The following is a 21,613-nucleotide window of genomic DNA, read 5'->3' on the forward strand; positions in this document are numbered from 1 at the left end:
CCTCGCATGAAAAATACCTAGCGGGGGTAGGGGGCGGGCTTACCCCAGCGGGGCCCCACCCTGCACCCAGCTCTGCACCCCTCCGATATTTAATATAAAAAATTATATTTTTAATATTTATATAAATAATTTATATACATATATTGTATATAGATATATACAATTTGTTAAAAACTTGAAGTTGAATTCAAGTTAATGGATTGTCTTGAACTGTTAGGCTAACCTTTATATAAAAAGTTAAGGCAATACAATAGTCATACTTAAGTAATGTGGGACTTATGCAATCCAAAATACAACTCTAATGAGTTTATATATTTTTTTTAATGTATAAATTTTAATTATATTATAATTTAGGTCTAAAAAAAATTTTAGACCCAAAAAAATTCATAGACCCAATAAGTCATTTTGTTGAACGAGGGGCGGGGCGGGGCGCAGTTTCAACCCCACCCCTCGATACTAGGGCGGGGTTGAAAACCCTCCCCTGCATGGTGTGGGGCGGGTGGCGGGGAAGGGGTGCCCCCACACTGCCTTGAAATGATCCAACAAAATTATTATGTGGGGTTTATAAGGGCTCGTTTGGACACTTAGATTATCTCAAAATTCTATTAATAGTAGCGAAATGGTCTATAAATAGTAGTGAAATAGTTTGAGTTAATATGTTTTATTAGATTTTTGAAAATGAGAGAAAAAAATTTGAATAAAAATATTATAAATTTAAAAAATTATTTGAATATAATTTTTGAATATAACTTTTGTTTTGAACTTTGAAAAAATTGTATTATTTTTGTATTTTATTTTTAAATTTGTAAAAGTTATAATAATGAGATAAAAAAATTGAAAATTTGTAATTAAAAAGTATTTTATATTTAAGTAATATTTAAAAAAGAAATTTTGAAAAGTTTTAAAAACTCATCGTCTCATCTTATTATCAAAACATTCCCGGGCTCTTTATCCTTAATTTTTTTTCCCCTTTGTTTTTTAATTGTATTTTTTATTTTTAAATAATTAATAATAATAATGATGGTGAAAGATGGAAGCAAGCAAGCTAGTTGAGCTAGACTGTTACTAATACTGTAGAAGCGTAAAAAAGACCGACCGGTAGTTTGCCTTACCCACCTTCCAAAACCACCCTACTTTCCTCTTCAGAACTCCCCCAAAACCCCAATTCTCCCCTAGATACTCTACTATTTCTCTAAAAAATTCCCTGAAACGTTTCAGATTTTCGAAGAAATTTCCCAGGTAGGAAGTTCTAGACGTTTGTTTATTTTCGAAGAATTTGTATCCGTTTGTTTTTAGCCGGCTATTGATACGCATTTGGATTTTGTTAATGTGGGAATTGGGGAATAAGATTTACTGCTGGGATCAGCGAATTCTTTTTTCTTTCTGGTCCACCGATCGAAAAGCCGTCGACCCACTGCACTCGCCGCCCCCCGGCCTGCCAATCCTGTATGTATACGCTTTGTTTTATGTTGGTTTCCTTTTCCCTTCTCATTATATTTGGTTACTATTGTTTTTCTTAGGTGCTTCTCCTTTTTCCTTTCCCATTTCTTAAGAATCCTGTAAATTTTGATCGCTGGACTCTTTGGCAACTAAATTAATTTTCGTTCTTTGACTCTGTATCTGTGTGTGTGTGTGTGTGTAATAGTGTATTTGGCGTAGAACTCAATGCTCCTAAACCATTTTCCAGACCCTAATGAAGTTCTTATATTTACCTTCATTGATATCATATTTGTTTTCTTTAGCTAGTTAATGCCCTAATTGATTTCTCAAAAAATTTCCAGAAACGTTTCTGATCTTCGAAGAATTATCAATTAATTTTTTTTTTTTTGATAAGTGTTATCAATTAAATTTTTTATCCTTTTTTCATAAATATATTTTCTAATAATTTGTGTCCGGTTAGTTTTAGCTGTCTATTGAATTGATAGGCATTGGATTTTGGTAATGGAAGCTATCAGTGCTGATATTCTGTCATTTCTTTATTTTTTTCGTGAGCCAAACAAAGCTTTAGTGTGTGGAATGATCAAGGGAGGGAATGAATTTTTTGTTTGATTCATTCTTATAGCAACATAATAGATTTTTCATGTTTTTCAAATTTTCATGTAATGCATCAACATCGTTGAATAATCAAGAGAAAAATAGTCATAATAATACTACCATATTTAATAATTTGTCTATTAGTTGGTATTTAAAGGGAGTCTTCCTTATTTTGAGCAAATATGTGAATATTTGTTGTTTTCAGGAAGCGATAGATTTACTTCAAAATACTAGATAAATGACAGTGTTTCCCCAGTGGCATTTTGGAAGTTTCATATCTGTCAATAGGCAATCCATTTTGCATACGGTCTATAGATGTAAATCAAACTTTGTTTTTTTTTTTTCTTAGCAGAAATAATTGGAAAATGGCTTTGGAAAATATTAGCCATGGAATTTTCTTTTTTGATAAGTAAACGATTGTATTAAATAATGATAGACATAGCCCAAGTACACAAGAAGATATACAAAGGTATGCTCTATCTATGTGGAATCAATAGAGACAAGGAAGTAATGCAAATCGAGGCCATTAAAGTCTATAACTATGGCCCATGTATATAAAGTTCTAATAAAAAAAGCTCTCAGTTCCTCTATTGAATGCTCCTCGTCTTCGAACGTCCGTGCATTGTGCTCTTGTCACAAACAAAACGGAATACAGATAGGGACCATTTTTCACACCGCTTTGATTTGTCAAATTCCTCTTAAATTTGTCTAGCTAGCCAAAAGTGCATCCACCGTAGCAGGCATGACCTAAGCTAAGTCTAATCTGCTGAACACTTCATTCCATAATACTCTAGTAGTCTCACAGTATAATAAGAGATGATCCACAGTCTCGCCAGATTTATTACACATGCAGCACCAATCTACTATGATCACCCCACGTTTCCTCAAGTTATCTGTTGTCAGGATCTTACCCAAGGAAGCTGTCCACGTGAAAAATGCCGCTTGGAGAGGCGCCTTATGTTACCAAATCCTTCTCCATGGAAACTGATTATTTGGCAAGTATGTGAGAGCCTTATAGAAGGAGTGAACCGAGAATGTACCTCTGCCTGTGGGTATCCACCACAACATATCAGCTTGTTGGTTGCTCAGTTTTGTGGAATACAATAGACTAAAGAAATCCTCAAAGCTGCCCACTTCCCAATCTTGGACTACCCTACTGAAATTGATGTTCCATTGAACTTGCTCCCTCAATATTGGCATGAGATCAACAACTAAAGCTTCTTTTCACATGCAACCCAGTAAATAGAGGGGAATAGGTCCTTTAGAGCACCTTTTCCACACCATAAGTCGCTCCAAAATTTAATCCTAGAGTCCTCCCCTAAAAAGAATCTTGTGTTTCAAGTAAAAAATCCCCATCCTTGCCTGATATGCTTCCATATTCCCACTCCGTGAGCCCCACTCACCTCTCTTACACCAACCCACCCCCCCTCCAAAAAAAAAAAACCTCCATATTTGCACTCAATCACCGACTTCCAACTAGGGGTGTTAGCCGATCAGTCTGGACTGGTTGGACCGGACCAAAGTTGGTCCGGTCTGGTCCTGGTCCAAGAAATAGAGGACCGAAGTTGGTCCAGTCCGGTCCCGGTTTAGGGGTTTCCCACCCCGGACCGAATTAAAAAAAAATTATTTTATATATATTATTTATATAATAATTGTATAATTTATTTTGTAATTTTCATCTAACCTATCACCATTAAAAGTATAAAATTTTAAATAGGTTATTAACAAATTAATATTCTATCAATTAACTAATGTATAATATCAATTAATTAATTATATAATAATTATATAAGTTAATAATGTAATTTTCATCTAATTACTTATAAAAAAAAATTCATCTAATTTATTATCATTGAAAATTTAAAATATTTTTTTATTAAGTTAGTTACATAATCTACATTAATAATTCACTTAATTTTAATTTAGTATTTTAAATAAATTTTTATTATTATTTTATTTTAAAAATAAAAAAATAATTGGGCAGGACCGAACGGACCGGACCGGTCCCTAGGGATGTTCGGTCCGGTCCGGGGAAAATGATGGACCATCACCCCCCCAGACCAGACCAGACCAGCCTGAATTGCACCCCCTAGTCCCAACCAACTAGATGGGATTTGAATTCATCTCCCACTCCATAAGAAATCACGCTGAAGTTTCTCAATCCGGTACGCCACATCTGCTGGAATAGGGAATAGAGACGAAATAAGTTGGCAAATTAGACAGCGTACTCTTAATTAAGGTGATTCTGCCACCTCTTGACAAATACAGTCTCTTCTAACCTGTCAATCTCCTTTCTATCTTCTCAATCATTGTGTCCCATAATGGAATAGCTCTTGAGGCAGCCCCCAACGGAAGGCCAAGGTAGTTCATGGGAAGAGAAGCAACCTTACATCCTCGTGTGCTAGCCAATTGCCTTATGTTGTTGACCCTTCCAACTGGTATCATCTCTGATTTGTCAAAGTTCACTTTCAAACCGGACGCTGCTTCAAAACAGAGAAGAAGAGCCTTCAATGCCTGAACCTAATTTTAGTTTGTCTCACAGAAGATTAATGTATCATCTGCGACCAACAAATGAGAAATATTAATAGTATCCCTATTGGGGTCACCAATCGGGAGGTCGGCCATAAAACCATTATTAACTAGTGCCGAGATCATTTTGCTAAGCGCCTCCATTACAATGACAAAGAGAAGTGGGGACAAAGGGTCCCCTTGCCTTAAATCTCGGGTGCTTTTGAAAAAGCCAACTGGGTTGCTGTTGATCAACACTGAGAATTTTGCCGTTGATATACACTCTATGATCTACCACCTCCATCTCTTCCCAAATCTACACCTCCCAAGTAGGTATAGTGAGAAGTCCTAGTTAACGTGGTCGTAGGCCTTCTCCATATCTAACTTGCAAAGGATCCCTATAGTGCCATCTTTTAATCTACTATCCAGGCACTCATTGGCAATGAGAACCGCATCTAAGATTTGTCTACCCCTTACAAATGCATTTTGGGGTTTTGTAATAATCTTCCCCAAAACCTCCCTAAGGCGATTTGCAAGCACCTTAGAAAATATCTTATAAACCTCATTCACAAGGTTAATAGGCCAAACCTTCTTTACCTCTGAAACCCCGACTTCTTAGGTATCAAAGCAATAAAAGTAGCGTTAAGGTTTTTATCAAATTTTCTAACCGAGAATAGTTCTTGGAACGCTTTCATTAGATCCTCCTTCACTACTTTCCAGCATGTTTTTGAAAGAAGCCCATAGAAAAGCCATTAAGACCAGGTGCCTTGTCTTTGACCATTCTTCTCGCCACATCATGAACCTCTGCCTCCTCAAAAGGCCTATTCAACCAAGATACATCATGCAGCCCAATAGATTCAAAACTGAGGCCATCAAGCTTCGGTCTCCACCCCTCTTGTTCTGTAAGCAACTATTCAAAAAAAATCCACAACATGCTCTCAAATCACCTGACCCTCCATACATTCCACACCATCAATTTTCAGCATCTCAATGGTATTGGTTTGCCTATAAGAGTTAGCAATTCTATGAAAAAACTTCGTGCTTCGATCCCCTTCTGTCAACCACAATGCTCTTGATTTTCGATGCCATGAAATCTCCTCTAGTAGGATAATCCTCTCTAAATCTGCAGCCAACTCTGTTTTCTGGGAACTCTTTTAGGGAGAGGACCAAATCCTCTTGTATCCTCTCTAACTCCTGAATCTCCTCCAACTGGATTTTCTTGTGTTCTCTTGTGTCACCGAAAGATTGAGTATTCCAAAGCTTTAAGTCTATTTTTAGAGCTTTCAGCTTGCCTGCAAAGATGAAGCTAAGGGTACCCGTGTATCTGATATGAAGACCACCATTGCCTGACCTTGTCCACAAAGCCTTTAGTTTTCAGCCACATATTTTTAAACTTGAAGTATCGACACCCTCGTTGGATACTTCCACAATCTAGCAAAATAGGGAAATGATCCGAATAGAGACGGGGCAGTCTTTTTTGACATACATCCGAATAATGACTTTCCCATTTTGGTGAGATAAAAAATCTATCCAGTCGAGACCACGTCTAGTTATTAGGCCACGTGAAAGTACCCCCCATGAGAGGAAGGTCCACTAGGTTCAAGTCAAATATACACTCAGAGAAGTCTATCATTGTTGGTCGCAATCTCCTATCTCCCAAACATTCACTTGGAAATCTTACGACATTAAAGTCGCCACCTATATATCATGGAAGGTCCTACCAACTGTGTATTCCAGCTAATTCTTCCCACAATGCTCTTCGGGCACTATCTGAATTCAGCCCATAAATACCTGCAAAAGCCCACAAGAAGTTGTCTTCTACACTCTTAAAGGAACATGCCACTGTAAACTCTCTTATGAATTTCTCAATTTTCTCCACCACCATTCTATCCCACATCACCAGTACATCTCCTGACGCCCCATTCGATGCTAGGTACACCCAATCCATATGCGCGTAGCTCCAATACTTCGCACAATTCTTCTAGAAATAAATCTCAGCTTTGTCTCCTACAAGCATAGTATGTCCGCGTTCCACTCACAAAGCAGATTTTTTATTTGGAGACGCTTATTGGCCTTGTTAAGCCCGTAGACATTCCAAGACACAATTTTAGGCTTCATAAGGGGGATACCTGCCTCTCCCCTTTGGATCTATCTCGGCTGGAATTGCCCTCATAATTCAGCGACCATGTTAGCCTCTTCAACTCCCTCTGTCTTTTAGATCCGGCTTTCTTGAGCTGAACATGCCCCACTTCTATGGCTGTAAGCAAAGCCATAAATTGTTCCTCAAAGCCTTTACAATACATTCCCACACAGTGTTGAATTTCCTTCACCTTGTGTAGAACCTAGTCCAAAGCATTATACTTGTCTGGTAACATGTAATTCAGAGGTATAGGCTCCCCCGCTCTGAGATCCATGGGCAGCTCCCTCGCCTCCTCCTCAAAAAGATTTCTGCCCTCCCATATAGACTCACTATGCACCAATACGAACCTCTGTGATGGCCCTTTAGCAGAGAGGGAAAGATCGTCACTTCCAGATAGGAGGGAATCTTCAGAGTGGGTCCGAATGCTCATCCTTCTTAAGATCCTCATTTGGTTGTTTTTGTGCTTAGCCATGGAAAATGCCTAGGATACCATCAAATTTACTCCTTACTCCAAGAGCCTTAGGAACTGACATGCAGCCTAGGTGGATGATATGAAATCAACTACATGACTTCATTGTCCAAAAAAGAAAAAGAAAAAAAAAAACTACATGACTTAACATTGAAGTGGCACCAACTACATAACTGCTGCATCAATGTTTATGACTGAAACTTTTATGTTATACATCTTCTTATGCTGCACCAACCAAATGGAGTATCAAAATTTTGAGATTTTCAATCATATAATTTTATCAACAAATGGTTGAACATATTTTCGGTTCTTGATGATTGTTAACAAGTTAGAGATTAAAAGAAAACGAGTAATAGAGGTCATATAAGGTAGTTTATGATTTCCGCTGACAATTTAGGTTGGTCATACAGTGTCTCTACTTCTACACTAGGCTAATATTCAAGCACCAACAATCTAGCAGGGAATAAATCACTTGACCTAATTTTGGACTTTGAATGGAGATTCTGGACGTTGAACGGAGATGTGCATTTTAATATTCCTTGGGAAATCTCTCTCTCTGTGATACCTCATTTTGAGGGTAGGTGGTGTATGGAATCCTACATTACTTAGGAATGATAAGTTCTTGCTCTTTATAATGTTCTAATGGGGTTCCAATTATATTATTGACCAGTCATTTTGAAGTATAGGCCATGTGACTTAGGCCTTCTATTGGGGCATTACTCTCTCTCTCTCTCTCTCTCACACACACACACATTGTAACACCATGGCTAAGTGTCACATTGGGTGGATAAATTATGATAGTTAAGTCGCACGGACCCGGTGGACCACCCTCAACCAGCCCTTGGTGGCTAGCACACCATAGGGTGGCCCTTTGGTTAACCACCCGATTGTGGGTAGCTGACAGTGGCCATCCTTGTCAGGCACCCATGATCTGTTCCTTTGTTCTTTTGCTTTTTGTTTTTGTTTTTAATTTAAATAATATATTTTTCATAAATTTTTTTCTCACAAATTATTTTTTCAAACATTTTCAAGGTGAGACCCACAACTTTCACAAAAATCTACGCAACTTCATTTCTTATTTATTCATAAAAAACTTCCCAACTTTTTTACATCCAAACATCACCGTAGTAGGCAGAACTAGAAATAAGTGGTTCTGAGTTCCAATTGTAACATTGACTGATTTACTTGGACTTTAAGTACATATTTTAGTAACAATTTCTTGGGTTCATTACACACAAACACACACACACACACACTTATCACCATTGTTGTCTACAAACAGTTTCACTTCAAGCATGGACAGAAGATTGTGCATCTACGATTACATGTCATTTATTAGTGCATCAAACTATCAGAGTCCCCTTAAATCTCATCTGAATCTTGATCAACAAGCCTTTAGTTATGTGATAGTATGATTTCTCATGAAAATATTTCTAAACAAGCAACTGATTGGACAGATCATTAGCTGTGTTGGTTGCCAAAAAACATCACACCCCAAGAAGAAAATAATATGTAGGTTATGATATTATTGGGTACATGATTTTTAGTAATGAATTCTTTTGTCTTCCCATTTATAGTTTCAGCTTGAAGAAATGTTGATGGGTCATACAGATGGTCTATCAGAACTGAGGTCACCTAAGCATCAACTACTTAGCGATCCTGAGTCCGAGTTAGACAATGGTGATTCTATTGATTGTCCTGAGAAAATACTATTCTCAGCCTCCTTTGAAGAGCTTGCAAGCAATAGCATTAAGTATGACACCGTAATATGGCTTTCTATCTCACTGTTGCTAGTTTTAGCTTGGGGAGTGGGCATCATTATGCTTCTATATCTGCCCATTAAGAGATATGTGCTTCAGAAGGATATTTCCTCACGAAAACTGTATGTTACTCCTAGCGAGATAGTATACAAGGTAAACAAATTTATTTGAACGGTTCTTTTGTTCCTCTTAAAAAGAAGAAGCACTGTAGAGGTAATTTTTCATGAAGCATTGTACATATAATTTTTCATCTCTCTATGAAGGTCTCAAGGCCTTCGTTTATACCCTTTTGGGGCACTGCATTAATTGAGAAGCATGTACCGCTTTCCATGGTGATTGATATAATTATTGAACAAGGTACCAATGCAACCCTTTTCATATTTGTGTTGTGATTACTAAGTAATTGTTTTATGTCACATTCATATTGTATTCTTCCTGGTTATTATTGCTTTCATGGCCATGTAAACCGTCTGATTTCAAGGGTCCACAGTTATTATCAGCTTAGCTATAATCAAAATAATAAATGTGGCTGTAGCTGAATTCAATTGTTAATAGTCTATGTGCATATCTTTTAAGATTGACTTAGGACATATCCCATTGGAATTGCACAAGATTATGTGTAACAATTTTAGTGGAAGAAAGCTAGGTAAAGGTGTTTGAACTGTGTTCAAAACGAGTTGAACAGAATTCGTCAGAGAAGTTTTGAGTTTATACAGAATACATCATGCGATGATCATGAAAAGTATTGTTGAAACAGTGAATCAGGCAGAATCTTATGTTGGAAGTGGTATCCTAGATCACAAGTTTCCTGATGTGAAATGAATGGTTTTTGTTAGTTTCTATCAATTCCTTATTGTAGAAGTCATTATTAAGTTTCTCTAATTGAAATTCAGCTGTAGTATTGAATTCTAGACAATATAAAGACGTGTTTTGGACCTCAGTATCATTACCGTCTTGAATAGAACAACTTTAAAAAATATTTTCACTTTTGCTGGTGGATTCTAGATTATTTAGGGGTTAAACTAGGTAATCCTTTATCCTCACACCTTCTTAAATGGTTAGTTGGTATCAGAATAAGGCTTTGCCAGATGAGATGACTAAGAATGGAGTTGAAGAAAGAAATCCTATTGATGTTATTTGGTGGGAGGGAGGGAAGCCATTGTGGATGGAAATTAAGGAACATAGGTGGAGGATGGCTCAGATTTGCAAGATTTTGGCCAAACTTGCCACTGGTTGAGGTCAACTCATTATACTTTGAGTTTGAGGTGTCGCTCATGACCAGCCTGCTGACAAAAATCCCTGTGACCACCTATTTATTCCTCCCACTAGTGAGAGACATGAGACTGTCGCCTGTTGATGGATCTAAGACGAGGAGAAAAGGAGTACTATTGAAAAGGAGAGTGAAAAAGAGTTGGAAGTAGGTAAGGATGAAATAATGGTGAAAGTGGCTAAAGAAACTTATGGCTACAACAATAATCAAGAAGCTAGTAGACATAGAGAAACAGAAAGATGTGAAGGTTATTCTATAGGAACCTGCACATGAAGAGAAAAAGGGGTTACATTCTGTCTTCAGAGCTTCTTTTTTTTTATAAGTAAAAGATAAATATTATATATATGAATGAAATAGGCATAGCCTTTGTATATAGGAAGTATACAGAAGAACACCTAAATACATTCTAAAAGCGATAAATTAAAGACAAGAAATCATGAACATTGTCCTCATGCAATACAATAGCGGAAAACCAACACATTAAAGTGTGGAGAAAAAAATTCTTCAACTCGGCCATTGTGCGTTCCTTATCTTCAAAGCAGAGCGTATTCCTTTCTGTCCAAATACACCACATAATGTACAACGGTATCATCTTCTACACTGCTGCCACTTGATGACAACCTTGCATCTTTCTCCAACAGCCCAACAAATCCACCACCCTCATAGGCATAACCCAAACAACATCAACCCTTTGAAAGATCTCATCCCACAACACCCTTATTACCTCACAATGTAGTAAGAGATGGTCCACAGATTCTCCATTCTTTTTACACATGTAATACCAATCCATCACTACACATCCTCTTTTCTTTAAGTTGTCTGTGGTCAATATCTTCCCAAGAGCGGCATTCCAAACAAAAAAAGCTATTTTAGAAGGCACACGAGTCCTCCAAATATTCTTCCAGGGGAACGGAGTATTGTCAAGTTGTGTTGTCATGATGTTATAATGCGCCTTAACTGTACATATCTTGTGATTATTATGCCTCCACTTCAATCTATCTCGTTGTGCCATAGGAGTTCCCTTGAAATATAGTAGGCTGAAAAAATCTGAAACAATAGATAATTCCCAGTTATGGAAATCCCTATTAAAAAGAATATTATATTCCACTGGTGCGCACCATGAGAAAATAACTGCACATCTGCCATTGAAGTCTCCCTATTAACTGTAATACGATATAGAGCCGGAAAAATCATTTCCAATGCGTGATCTCCACACCACACGTCCCGCCAAAAACTGATTCGATTGTCCTTACCAACTACAATGCGAATTTGATTTGCAAAGTATGGCCACCCATTTCTTATAAACTTCCATAAACCCACATCATACCCCCCTCTCTCTTCGTTAGAGCACCAACCACCCCAAACGACACCATATCTAGCATCAATAATTTCCTTCCACATTGATCCCCCCTCTAAATGATATCTCCAAAGCCATTTTTCCAATAGATCTTTATTAAAAGTTGTCAAGTTGCACACTCCCAACCCCCCATTCACAACTGAGGCACATACTGTCTTCCATCTAACCAGATGGAATTTCTTCTCCTCCCCTATGCCTCCCCATAAGAACACCCTAAAGAGTTTCTCCATCCTGTTCACCACCCATACAGGCATAAGCAACAAAGATAAAAAAATATGTTGGGAGGTTAGTGCGAGTACTCTTGATAAGAGTGAGGCGGTCCCCTTTTGATAAATGCACCCGTTTCCAACCAGCCAACTTTTTCTCTATCTTCTCTACCACCCCATCCAATATAGCTCTATACTTGTAAGTTGCTCCCAACGGAAGGCCTAGGTATTTCATTGGGAAAGAGGACCCTTACAATTCATAAGGCTTGCTAAACTGATGATATTAGAGACCGCACCCACAGGAACTATCTCAGACTTGCCAAGGTTCACCTTAAGTCCTGACATTACTTCAAAGCAAAGAAACAGTGCTCGTAGAGTTTGGATTTGGCTACTAATCACTTCACAAAAGACTAAAGTATCGTCTGCAAAAAGGTGTGAGATGATAATAGGGCCACCAGAACCATTGCCCACCTGAAAAGCAAATAAGAAACCTCACCCAACCGCAGCCTACACCATCCTATTTAAAGCCTCCATAACTATAACAAATAGAAGAGGAGATAGAGGATCTCCCTGTTGCAAATCTCGTGAACTACCAAAAAAACCAGCAGGCGTGCTGTTAACTAGAACTGAGAACCGGGTGGTTGAAATACAATGACGCATCCATGAAATCCACCTATCCCCAAAACCACACCTCCCAAGCAGGTATAAGAGGAATTCATAATTCACATGATCATATGCCTTCTCCATGTCAAGTTTGCAAAAAACACCTGAACCTCCTTTTGTAGTATGTGGTCCAAACACTCATTTGCAATGAGTGCCAAATCAAGAATTTGTCTCCCATGAATAAATGTGTTCTAAGACTTGGAAATAATATGTTCCAACACAGGGCTAAGCCGGTTGACAAGAACCTTCGAAATAGTCTTATATACACTACTAACCAGGCTTATTGGACGAAAGTCTTCAATAGTCGAAGCCCCGTGTTTCTTGGCAATGAGAGCAATGAAGGTCGTATTAAGGGATTTTTCAAACTTTTGAAAAGAGTGAAATTCACTGAAAACCTACATAACATCACATTTCACAATGTCCCAACAAGTTTGAAAGAAATCCATTGAAAACCATCCGGACTTGGCACTTTATCCTTAGCCATGCCAAAGATGACCTTGTAAATCTCTTCTTCAACGAAAGGTCTCTCCAAAACACTCACACTCATCAAGTCAATTGCCTCAAAGGGCAAGGCATCAAGCTTCGGCCTCCAAGAAGCCGATTCGGTGAGAAGGGTCTCATAATAATGTACAATATGGTTTTCTAGCTCGGGAGGAGAAGATAGCACCTGAGAGCCTGATTGAAGTGACTCAATAGCATTGTTACGCCGATGTGAATTAGCTACTTTGTGAAAGAACTTCGTACACCTATCACCTTCTTTCAACCAAAGGGCCCTTGAGTCCATCTCCCTCTGGTCCAAAACTGAAAGCCTTCCCCTCCCTACATTAGAGCCCAAAACATGGCCCAAGTGCATCATCATCACTTCCTTCCCCTTAACGTAGTGTTTAAGACATAAAATTTCTTCCGATAAAACCCCTACTTTTTCCTCCATATCACCCAATACCCTTAGCATATTTTCGTCATTTGGCCCCAACAACTCACTACCATCTCCCCCGCACCTCTGCATGACCTCAGAAATGGACACACCTGGCACCGATCCACTCACGTCTCGCGCTAGTACCTTCTGCGCTTGGAGCACCTTGTTGCACGTCCGTGAGGTGTCTACTGTCAACAATGGAGCTCCACCCTCTTCTTTGAACACCTTCGACTTGTCTGCCCGAGAAGACCATGGAATGCTAGCCACTCTGTTTCTCACACTCAAAATAGAGGAATGAGACGTGAGTTCCTTCAAAATGTCTCCAAAGTACCTCCACCCCTCCCCATCCTCCCTTTTGGCACCACTATCATACCTTTCCTCTTTTCATGCCCAAACTCCAAAAAGGAGAAAAAACAGCCATTGTGGTTGCAACCCCTCTGCATCACTAACACGGAATTTCCTTTTCTACTTGTTCTAAGAAACTCATAAGAGCCCAAAGACACAGCACATTCCCTCACCGTAAAACCCAACCACCCCAAAGCTTCATGATCCAAGGAGATGTATTTCACCACACGACGACTACTCTCAGTGATTCTCCACCACCTTTCATTCTCCTTTCTAAACGCAAATAGCTTCTGTTCAATAAAAACCTCTCTGTGCATTCCCATCGAAACCAAACCAACACGCTAATCACCAAACTGGACTAACATGCTAATCACTACAAGGAAATATTGCCATTGACAAACCATCACCAAAGGCAGTTTTTCTAAAAATTTCCATGTAGTTATTTTCTAAAAATGTTTAATAGTGTCTCCAAAGCTTTACTCTGTAATTGTTTTATTTATTTATAAGTAAACGATTATATTTATATGAATAGGCATAGTCCAAGTACACAAGATGATATACAAAAGGTAACACCTATTTAGGGAGAGGAAATAGAAACTAGAAATTCATGAAAATCGAGGCCACGAAAATCTACGGCTGTGGCCCAAAGAAAAAGAGTGCTGACAAAAAATAATCTAAGTTCTTCTAATGAACGCTCTACTCTGTAATTGTATAAAGTAATTTACTGAAAAATTTAAAGGAATCACTAATATATGTTGGTCTTACTTATTTCTTTGAGGTTTTGAAATCCAGTAGGATTCAGGTATGGATCATGCTTGGATGAAAAAAATGCAGGTATGAAATTCGGAAAATGCTACATACTATACCCTCATCACACTATTAACCTACTGTGATGATGTGATGTTACCCATCTACTCTTGAATATGTTGCCTTTAAAAACAAGAGCTGATTTACTGGTTGTTGGACAATACCACATTACTACAATGTGATGGACGTGGGATGAGATTATAGTATATAACATAACTCATGCGTAACACGACATAAGTAGCCAAATTGTAAGTAGCTGAATTACCACCCTCTTGATAAGATAATTTCTTTCAGTCGTAACTCAAAGGTAAGTTGTCTTCAAGTGGAGGGGACTAGTGGGTGTCACTTTGCACCAAGTTTCCGTAACATTATGTGGAACAATTTGAAATAAAGAACACTCGAAAAGGAAGATGTTTGAATTGTGCTCTGAATTCATTTGAACAAAATGTCCTCTAGAAGTTCTGAGCTCAGATAGAATACATTGTGGAAAGATCATGTTAAGCACAATTCACACTGTGGATTGAGCAGAATGTTCCATTGGAAATGGCTTTTGACTGCAATTGCAAAAAGTATGAATGGCAACTAGGGTTGTGTTTTATATGGCTTGTTTCCTTATTTTAAAGAATAAATTAATAAGAATTCTTATGTGAGAGAAAGGTTTTGGGTTAGTTTTTTATATGGTTTGTGGTTTTCTCTATTAAGAGTTAAATAGGGTGTTGAGTTGTAGCATATAAGGTTTGTTTTGGATCTCATATGTATCATTAGCTGTCTTGAATAACGTTTCGTTAGAAAGTGTTTGTATTTGTTTGGCAGATTCCAGATTTTCTATAATTTAATTGTGTAACCCTTTATTCTTACACCTGATGCATCGAAGATGGCTAAAAGGAGTGGCTGGTGCTATTCTTGAGTTAGCATGAAGACTTTCTGTTTTTGCATGTTAGCCTTCACTCCCCTCTCCCAAACCTGAGCACCACCATCACAGAAAAGAAAAAAGGGAATGGTAGGGCAGGAATTTAAGTGAGAAGAACAGATTTAGTAACTTGTCCTTCATTGTTTTTCAATTTCGTTCATGGGTATCCATTAGCCTCTTGATCATATGAACTTATCTGACTTTGATTCGATGTTCTTTTGGGTGTGCTTAAAAGGACTAACAGTGTTTTTATGTCCTGTTCTCAATAGGTTGCTTACAATCAGTGTATGGAATCCATACCTTCAGAGTTGAAAGTATAGCTCATGGAAAAGCTGCACCTGTAGATGAACTACAGGTTCAAGGGGTTTCTAACCCTGGACTTCTGAGAAAGGTAATTTAATCTTCTTTTCTCATACCTTCCTAGTTTCACATTATCATCAAAAGGAGGCAATTAATGGATGGAATAACTTAAACGAGTTGCATGTATTGTAGGTCATCATAACAGAAGCCTCAAAGATTATACAAGATGTTGGTAGAAGTTGGAGGCCTACAGCTCTATCTGCTGAAGGAGAAAGCGTGGGTCATATGGGATCCTTGACTGAGGGGCCAGCTGTTTTGAGATCACCATTAAAAAACTGGAAGGTAATGATAAAAAATTGTTTCCGAGACTCTCTAAAACTTTTAGATCCTGACAAGAATATATGTAACAACATGGATGTGCCTTTTTCTGGGTCAGTTTATAATCAAACCACAAACTGAGCCAGTTTAAATTTGTTGAAATGACCATGCAAGCCATGCAGGCAGGGAGCCTTCTAGGGTCTCATTGAAAAGCTTGGTGTCAATTCCTTCGCTCCACCCACAATGACGGTTGGAGGATCATATATCATGGTCCATCTCCAAAATATTAGTTTGGTAATTGGGAGATGGGTACAGAACGCTTGTTAGACTCTTTATGGTAAAGTCTCTAGTATTCAGAGCTTGAGGGTCTAAGAAGATGTTCTTTATCCAATATTAGGGCTGTAACTATATTTTCCCATCTTCTGATAGTGACGTCTATAAAACTAGTTTCAAATCACATTTCTATTCTAGAAATTTAGCATCATAGGATTTGTTATTCTACACTATAAGATCCCATTGAGGTGTTTGTTCTTTACCAGCTTGTTAGAATATGTTTGAGTTCTTTGCTTCCCGTTTGGATTCCTTAGTTCTAGTATGTCTGCTGATTGGGATGTCCCCCAAACATCTCTCTGACTTCTGAGACTTGTCAGAAGCCTGGATGGTAACAAATAGGGATTGATTGGTTTGAGTTTGTTCAGAATTAACTATCTGAACTGGAGAAGGTTAGCTTCAAACCAGAAAATCTATAATGGGCAGGGGGTTGTGGTGGATACATGCGAAGAAGACAATTTAAGGCTTCTGGAAAATTTGTTTCTGGGCTGGTTTTATATAAATGTGGAATCTCTAAGGTTTTTGAAGCTTGATTGAGCCCACAAGTACGGATCCCATTTTCAACTATGTTTGTGGTTGCTAAATCTCTATGATTGTTATTTTTGTTATATTATTATTGTTGTTGTTGTTGTTGGGTGTGTTCTTGATAAATGAATAAACGGATTGCCGTTTTCATTGCACATATATTAGCTTACATTGAGTAATGTTAGATACAGTCATGAGTTGTGCAAATGCCACGCACTCCTTTTGAAAAAGAGTGGGGTCCACCATTAAAACATTAATTTTTTCATGTAGGTCTCATATTTACTTATGAGTAATGCTACATGCAGTCGTGAAGTATGTAAGCGCCGCGCAATCCATTTGAAAATGAGTGGGGTCCATTATTAAAAAAAATTTTAATAATAGACTCCACTCTTTTTCAAAATGATTGCACAACACTTGCGCACTCCACGACTGCAAATATCATTTATCTTTACTTATTTCAAAAAGAGTGCGCGGTGCTTGCGTACTCTATGACTGCAAATATCATCTCTCTTTTTATAACTATTAATAAAAATAAATGTAGGAGCATTTAAATGCATGTCTTATTAGGGGCACACTGATAATGCTTGTTTGTGGTTTTTGTTTTTATTTATCTATTGTAATTTCTGTGCCATAAATTCTATGTCGTATTTATTATCTTCTATTAGCTGATTGTTTGGAATTAGTCGTATTTATTATCTTCTATCAGCTGATTGTTTGGAATTAATGTTGATTAGTATTATTAAAATTGTACTCATGCAGATGATAAGTTCACCGCGCCATGCTACAATAGAGCGCAGAAGCATAGCAACTGGGGAAGCGCTGCTAAACAAACTGGAGGAAGTCAATAAATCAGTAAAGGTGAATAACTTTTCTAGTTCTTTAGGGAGGAAGTGCATACGAATGAATTTTATATTTTTTGGCCATAGGAGTGAAGTCCCTATGAAATTCCTGAAATCCTCAAAGATTTCCTTTGAGAAAGAAAACCTCCAATCCTATTTTCTTCCAGTGCTGTCTGTCCTCAGCAAAAATGAACTTGTACTTCCGTTGTCATTTAGGATGGAAGACCATTTTAGATTTTGAAACTCAGACAACTTTATTGTATATTTAAAGAAATATCAAATAGATTCTTATCAAAGGGATAATCCATGATGGAGCCCCTCCCCACCTACAGGCAGTGCTATCATATAGTATATATATTTTGAATTCCATACCGAAGGAAATGCCGTTCCTCCTATTTCATTCTGTTTTTAAGTTTAAACACTTCCATGTTTTCGGGTGGAGAAGCTATGCCTCTAATTTCTTGCTTATCATCTATTGTTTTTTATGAAATTGATGCTTTGATTGTTTTTTTGACTGCCTTTATTTATGTAAAAATTGAAGATAATGATCTTTCGGTAACTTTATGACCAGAAAATCGAGTTGCTCATTGCGAAGTCCTCCCCGAAAGTGGCTGAATTGGTGTCAAGTTTTGTCCTTATTTTGCCATCCCAACTTTCGGCAATCAGCAAACTGGAGAGGACTTTGATCTTGTTACTTTGTCTATAACGACAAGCATAGGAGAAATGGTGGTCAATTATAATCACCTTGTCATCTATCCAATTCCAATTGCCTCGTTACTTTTCATATGTATAGAATGAAGGTTGGAAATCTATGAATGGTTTTGTTTTGTCCCTCAGCCCTTATAGCTTCCTATTTATCAGCTCCTCAAGTCATTTTTATTTCGAATGCTCGAATCAGCTGAGAAATCCAAGAGGGTACGTTGCTGTAATGAATTGAACTGTGGATTCAAGGATTTCATTAAATTTTGGAATCGGCACTACATGCCAAAACTCGGCTTTTTTTTTTTTTTTTTTTTTTTTTTTTTTTTTTTTTTTTATTGACAAGGTGTCTGACATTATTTACCCCAACTTTTCTCGACATTCAAATATTAGAAGAGTTAATGCTATTTACAAGCCTGGTATATATAGGGCTGCAATCCGATCAACTCCAACCGGGTATGGATCCAGTCCGACCCGACTTGGCACTATTTGGGTGCCAAACTGGTCCGACTTGACCTGTACTCGGGTTGGGTTTTTGGTTTTTTTATTTTTTATTTATTATTATTATTATTATTATTATTATTATTCTTGTCCTGTATAAACTATATGAACTAAAACAAATAAACTAGAAACGTTCATGAAACAATCCAAATGAAAGACTAACTAGAAATGAGTAAACAACCCAAATATGTCTATAGTTATTGAACTAAAATATTAATTCCTCCAAGAAAGAAGTAAAGTTACAAAGGCGTGATGTGAATTAAAAAGAAGCATATGCAAAGAACTATTGGTGTTAATAATCTAATTTAAAACTATCACCACCATGCATAACATGTAATAAAAAAAAATAAACTTTCATAAAAAAAATGAGCCCTTGGATGGACTATCCATAAAAAATGTACAAAAGCCATCTATTACAAAAATATGAACATCAACTGATAAAGAACTGAAGAGCATTCAACGATTGAATAACAACAGCTTCCTATCTCTTCCTCTATATCTGCCATTATGAAAAAATCTAACACCAAATCAATAATAGCACATCATATAATTCAAGTCAACACAAAGTGGTTTAGTTTCTCCAACAAAGGAGTAAAAATGAAAAACATACTATCATGCAGACCATAAGGCTTGAGTTACTCCTCATCAACATAAGTAAAACTTGATTTTGGATCAAACTCTAAAAAAACACATGATAATTATTAAATGATATAAAAAAATAAACATTATGAAAAAGTTTAATAAATATGTAAATAAGAAATAAGTTTATTATCCAATTCTGCCTCAAAGCTTTCAATATTATCCAAGGAGGCACGAAGATCAATGGGTATTGGATCCCTCAACCAATTTTGTATACAAACGAGTGTCTCGACTGTTCTTGGAGATAGTGAACTACAAAATGTGTCAAGCACCTGACCCCCTGTACTAAAGGCTGACTCAGAAGAAACAATAGAAACGAGAATGACCATCACATCCCGTGCAACTCTTGCCAAAATAGGATACTTTACTTCATTGGTCTTCCACCAATCTAAAATATCAAAATTTGGAGCTCGTGCCTCACAACCATGTTCCAAGTACTGATCAATCTCCGATTTGTTCATCAAATTAGATTCAATTATTTCTTGCTTATACGCAACCCAAAAACTTTGTTGAAAATTAGAATCAATCATACTAGGATCAACTGAGGAAGGAGGCTCATAATAGGAAACTCCACTTGAACTCCCATACACAACACTATATTCTCCATAAATGTCAATCAACGGTTGTTTCATTTTTACAATCATTTCTTTGACTAAATTACCACCATATATTTTTTTGAACCAAAAATGCAAAAGACTAAATTTGCATCTTGGATCAAGAACAACAACAATAAATATCATCAAGTTAGTCTTCTCGATTGATCCCCAATATTTATCATACTTAATCTTTATATTCGCCGCCATACATTTCAACACTGCATCATTACTTTGACATATTTTTGACAAATGTAATTGGATGCCACAAAGCTCTTGGAAATATATATTAGATGTGACATACAAAGAGCCAAAAAGTCTCACAGTAGCATCATAAAAAATCTTCAAAAACTTTATCAATACTCTAACTCTCTCCCAATCACTATAGTTTGGAGGGCTCAAGTTCACACTATGACAATAATGAAAAAAAGAATCATCATCCTTCTCCAATCGCAAAAATGATTTTTTAAATGTTTCTGCAACTTCTAGCATTAGATAAGTCGAATTCCATCTTGTGGAAACATTAAGGCATACCAATTTTGTACAACTAATTTTCTCCTTCTCTATACACTTTTTGAATTTATCCATTCTTGCGGGAGATGATCTAACATACCTAACCGCATTGCGCACCCTTATGATTGAATCATCACAATCTTTTAGCCTATCATTCACAATAAGATTCATAATATGGGTACAACACCTGATGTGAATATACTTCCCTTCCAACAAATGACCTCCTACAAACTTTCTCAAATACTCAATGGCAACATCGTTTGAAGAAGCATTATCAACTGTAACAGTAAAGATCTTGTCAATATCCCAATCTTGTAGACATGAATCTACATACTTTCCAATAGTTTCTCCTTTGTGATTAGGGATCATGCAAAAGTTTAGAATTCTTTTATGTAGTTTCCATTCACAGTTGATAAAGTGTGCAGTAAGACATATATAATTTAAGTTTTAAATCGATGTCCATGTATCAGTGGTTAAACTAACCCGCCCAACCGTCTTAAATATTTTCCTTCACTTCTCCTTCTCCATTTTAAATAGTTTAATACAGTCTCTCGCTGCAGTAATTCGAGATGGCGCTTGGAACCTTGGTTCAAGTGATCTACATACTTTCCTAAATCCCTGGACTTCTACTATCCTAAATGGAAACTCATTACAAATTATCATTTCAGCAATTGTCATTCGTACATTTTCTGAATCAAACTTATGTGCATTTGCCGAGTTATTGACATCACTATCTCCAATTCCCTCAAGAGCCCCTCACGATTCATAGTTTGTTGATCCGTAAGTATGATTCTATGAGGATGTTGCTTACAAGTACCAAGATGCATAGCATACTTGATGTACCATGTCTTTTGAAATGACAAGAGTAAATCTTGTGACAATAATTACACTTCATTTTTTGGTCATTTAAAGGGCCTCGATATATTTTAGTGAAATGGTCCTACACTGCTGAGGGGTCCTCATTTGCCCTC

General features: G+C 37.2%; 1 protein-coding gene across 1 annotated transcript; it reads left to right on the forward strand.

The window, feature by feature from the left end:
- Nucleotides 1-1,068: 1,068 nt before the first annotated feature.
- On the forward strand, nucleotides 1,069-18,699 carry LOC121247171. The gene is made up of 8 exons (XM_041145519.1): nucleotides 1,069-1,239; nucleotides 1,349-1,446; nucleotides 8,729-9,064; nucleotides 9,175-9,268; nucleotides 15,655-15,776; nucleotides 15,878-16,027; nucleotides 17,618-17,716; nucleotides 18,269-18,699. Exons 3-8 carry the CDS (start codon nucleotides 8,744-8,746, stop codon nucleotides 18,401-18,403), a joined length of 921 nt encoding a protein of 306 aa, XP_041001453.1. The 5' UTR covers nucleotides 1,069-1,239; nucleotides 1,349-1,446; nucleotides 8,729-8,743; the 3' UTR covers nucleotides 18,404-18,699.
- Nucleotides 18,700-21,613: the final 2,914 nt, after the last annotated feature.

The sequence above is a fragment of the Juglans microcarpa x Juglans regia genome, chromosome 1S, assembly GCF_004785595.1.
Source record: "Juglans microcarpa x Juglans regia isolate MS1-56 chromosome 1S, Jm3101_v1.0, whole genome shotgun sequence".
Lineage (NCBI taxonomy): Eukaryota > Viridiplantae > Streptophyta > Magnoliopsida > Fagales > Juglandaceae > Juglans > Juglans microcarpa x Juglans regia.

Coding starts and splice junctions, on each gene's coding strand:
- LOC121247171 (XM_041145519.1), top strand. CDS start 8,744: ATGTTGATGGGTCATACAGATGGTCTATCAGAACTGAGGTCACCTAAG. Junction 15,777..15,877: donor ACCCTGGACTTCTGAGAAAG/GTAATTTAATCT, acceptor CATGTATTGTAG/GTCATCATAACAGAAGCCTC. Junction 16,028..17,617: donor CACCATTAAAAAACTGGAAG/GTAATGATAAAA, acceptor GTACTCATGCAG/ATGATAAGTTCACCGCGCCA.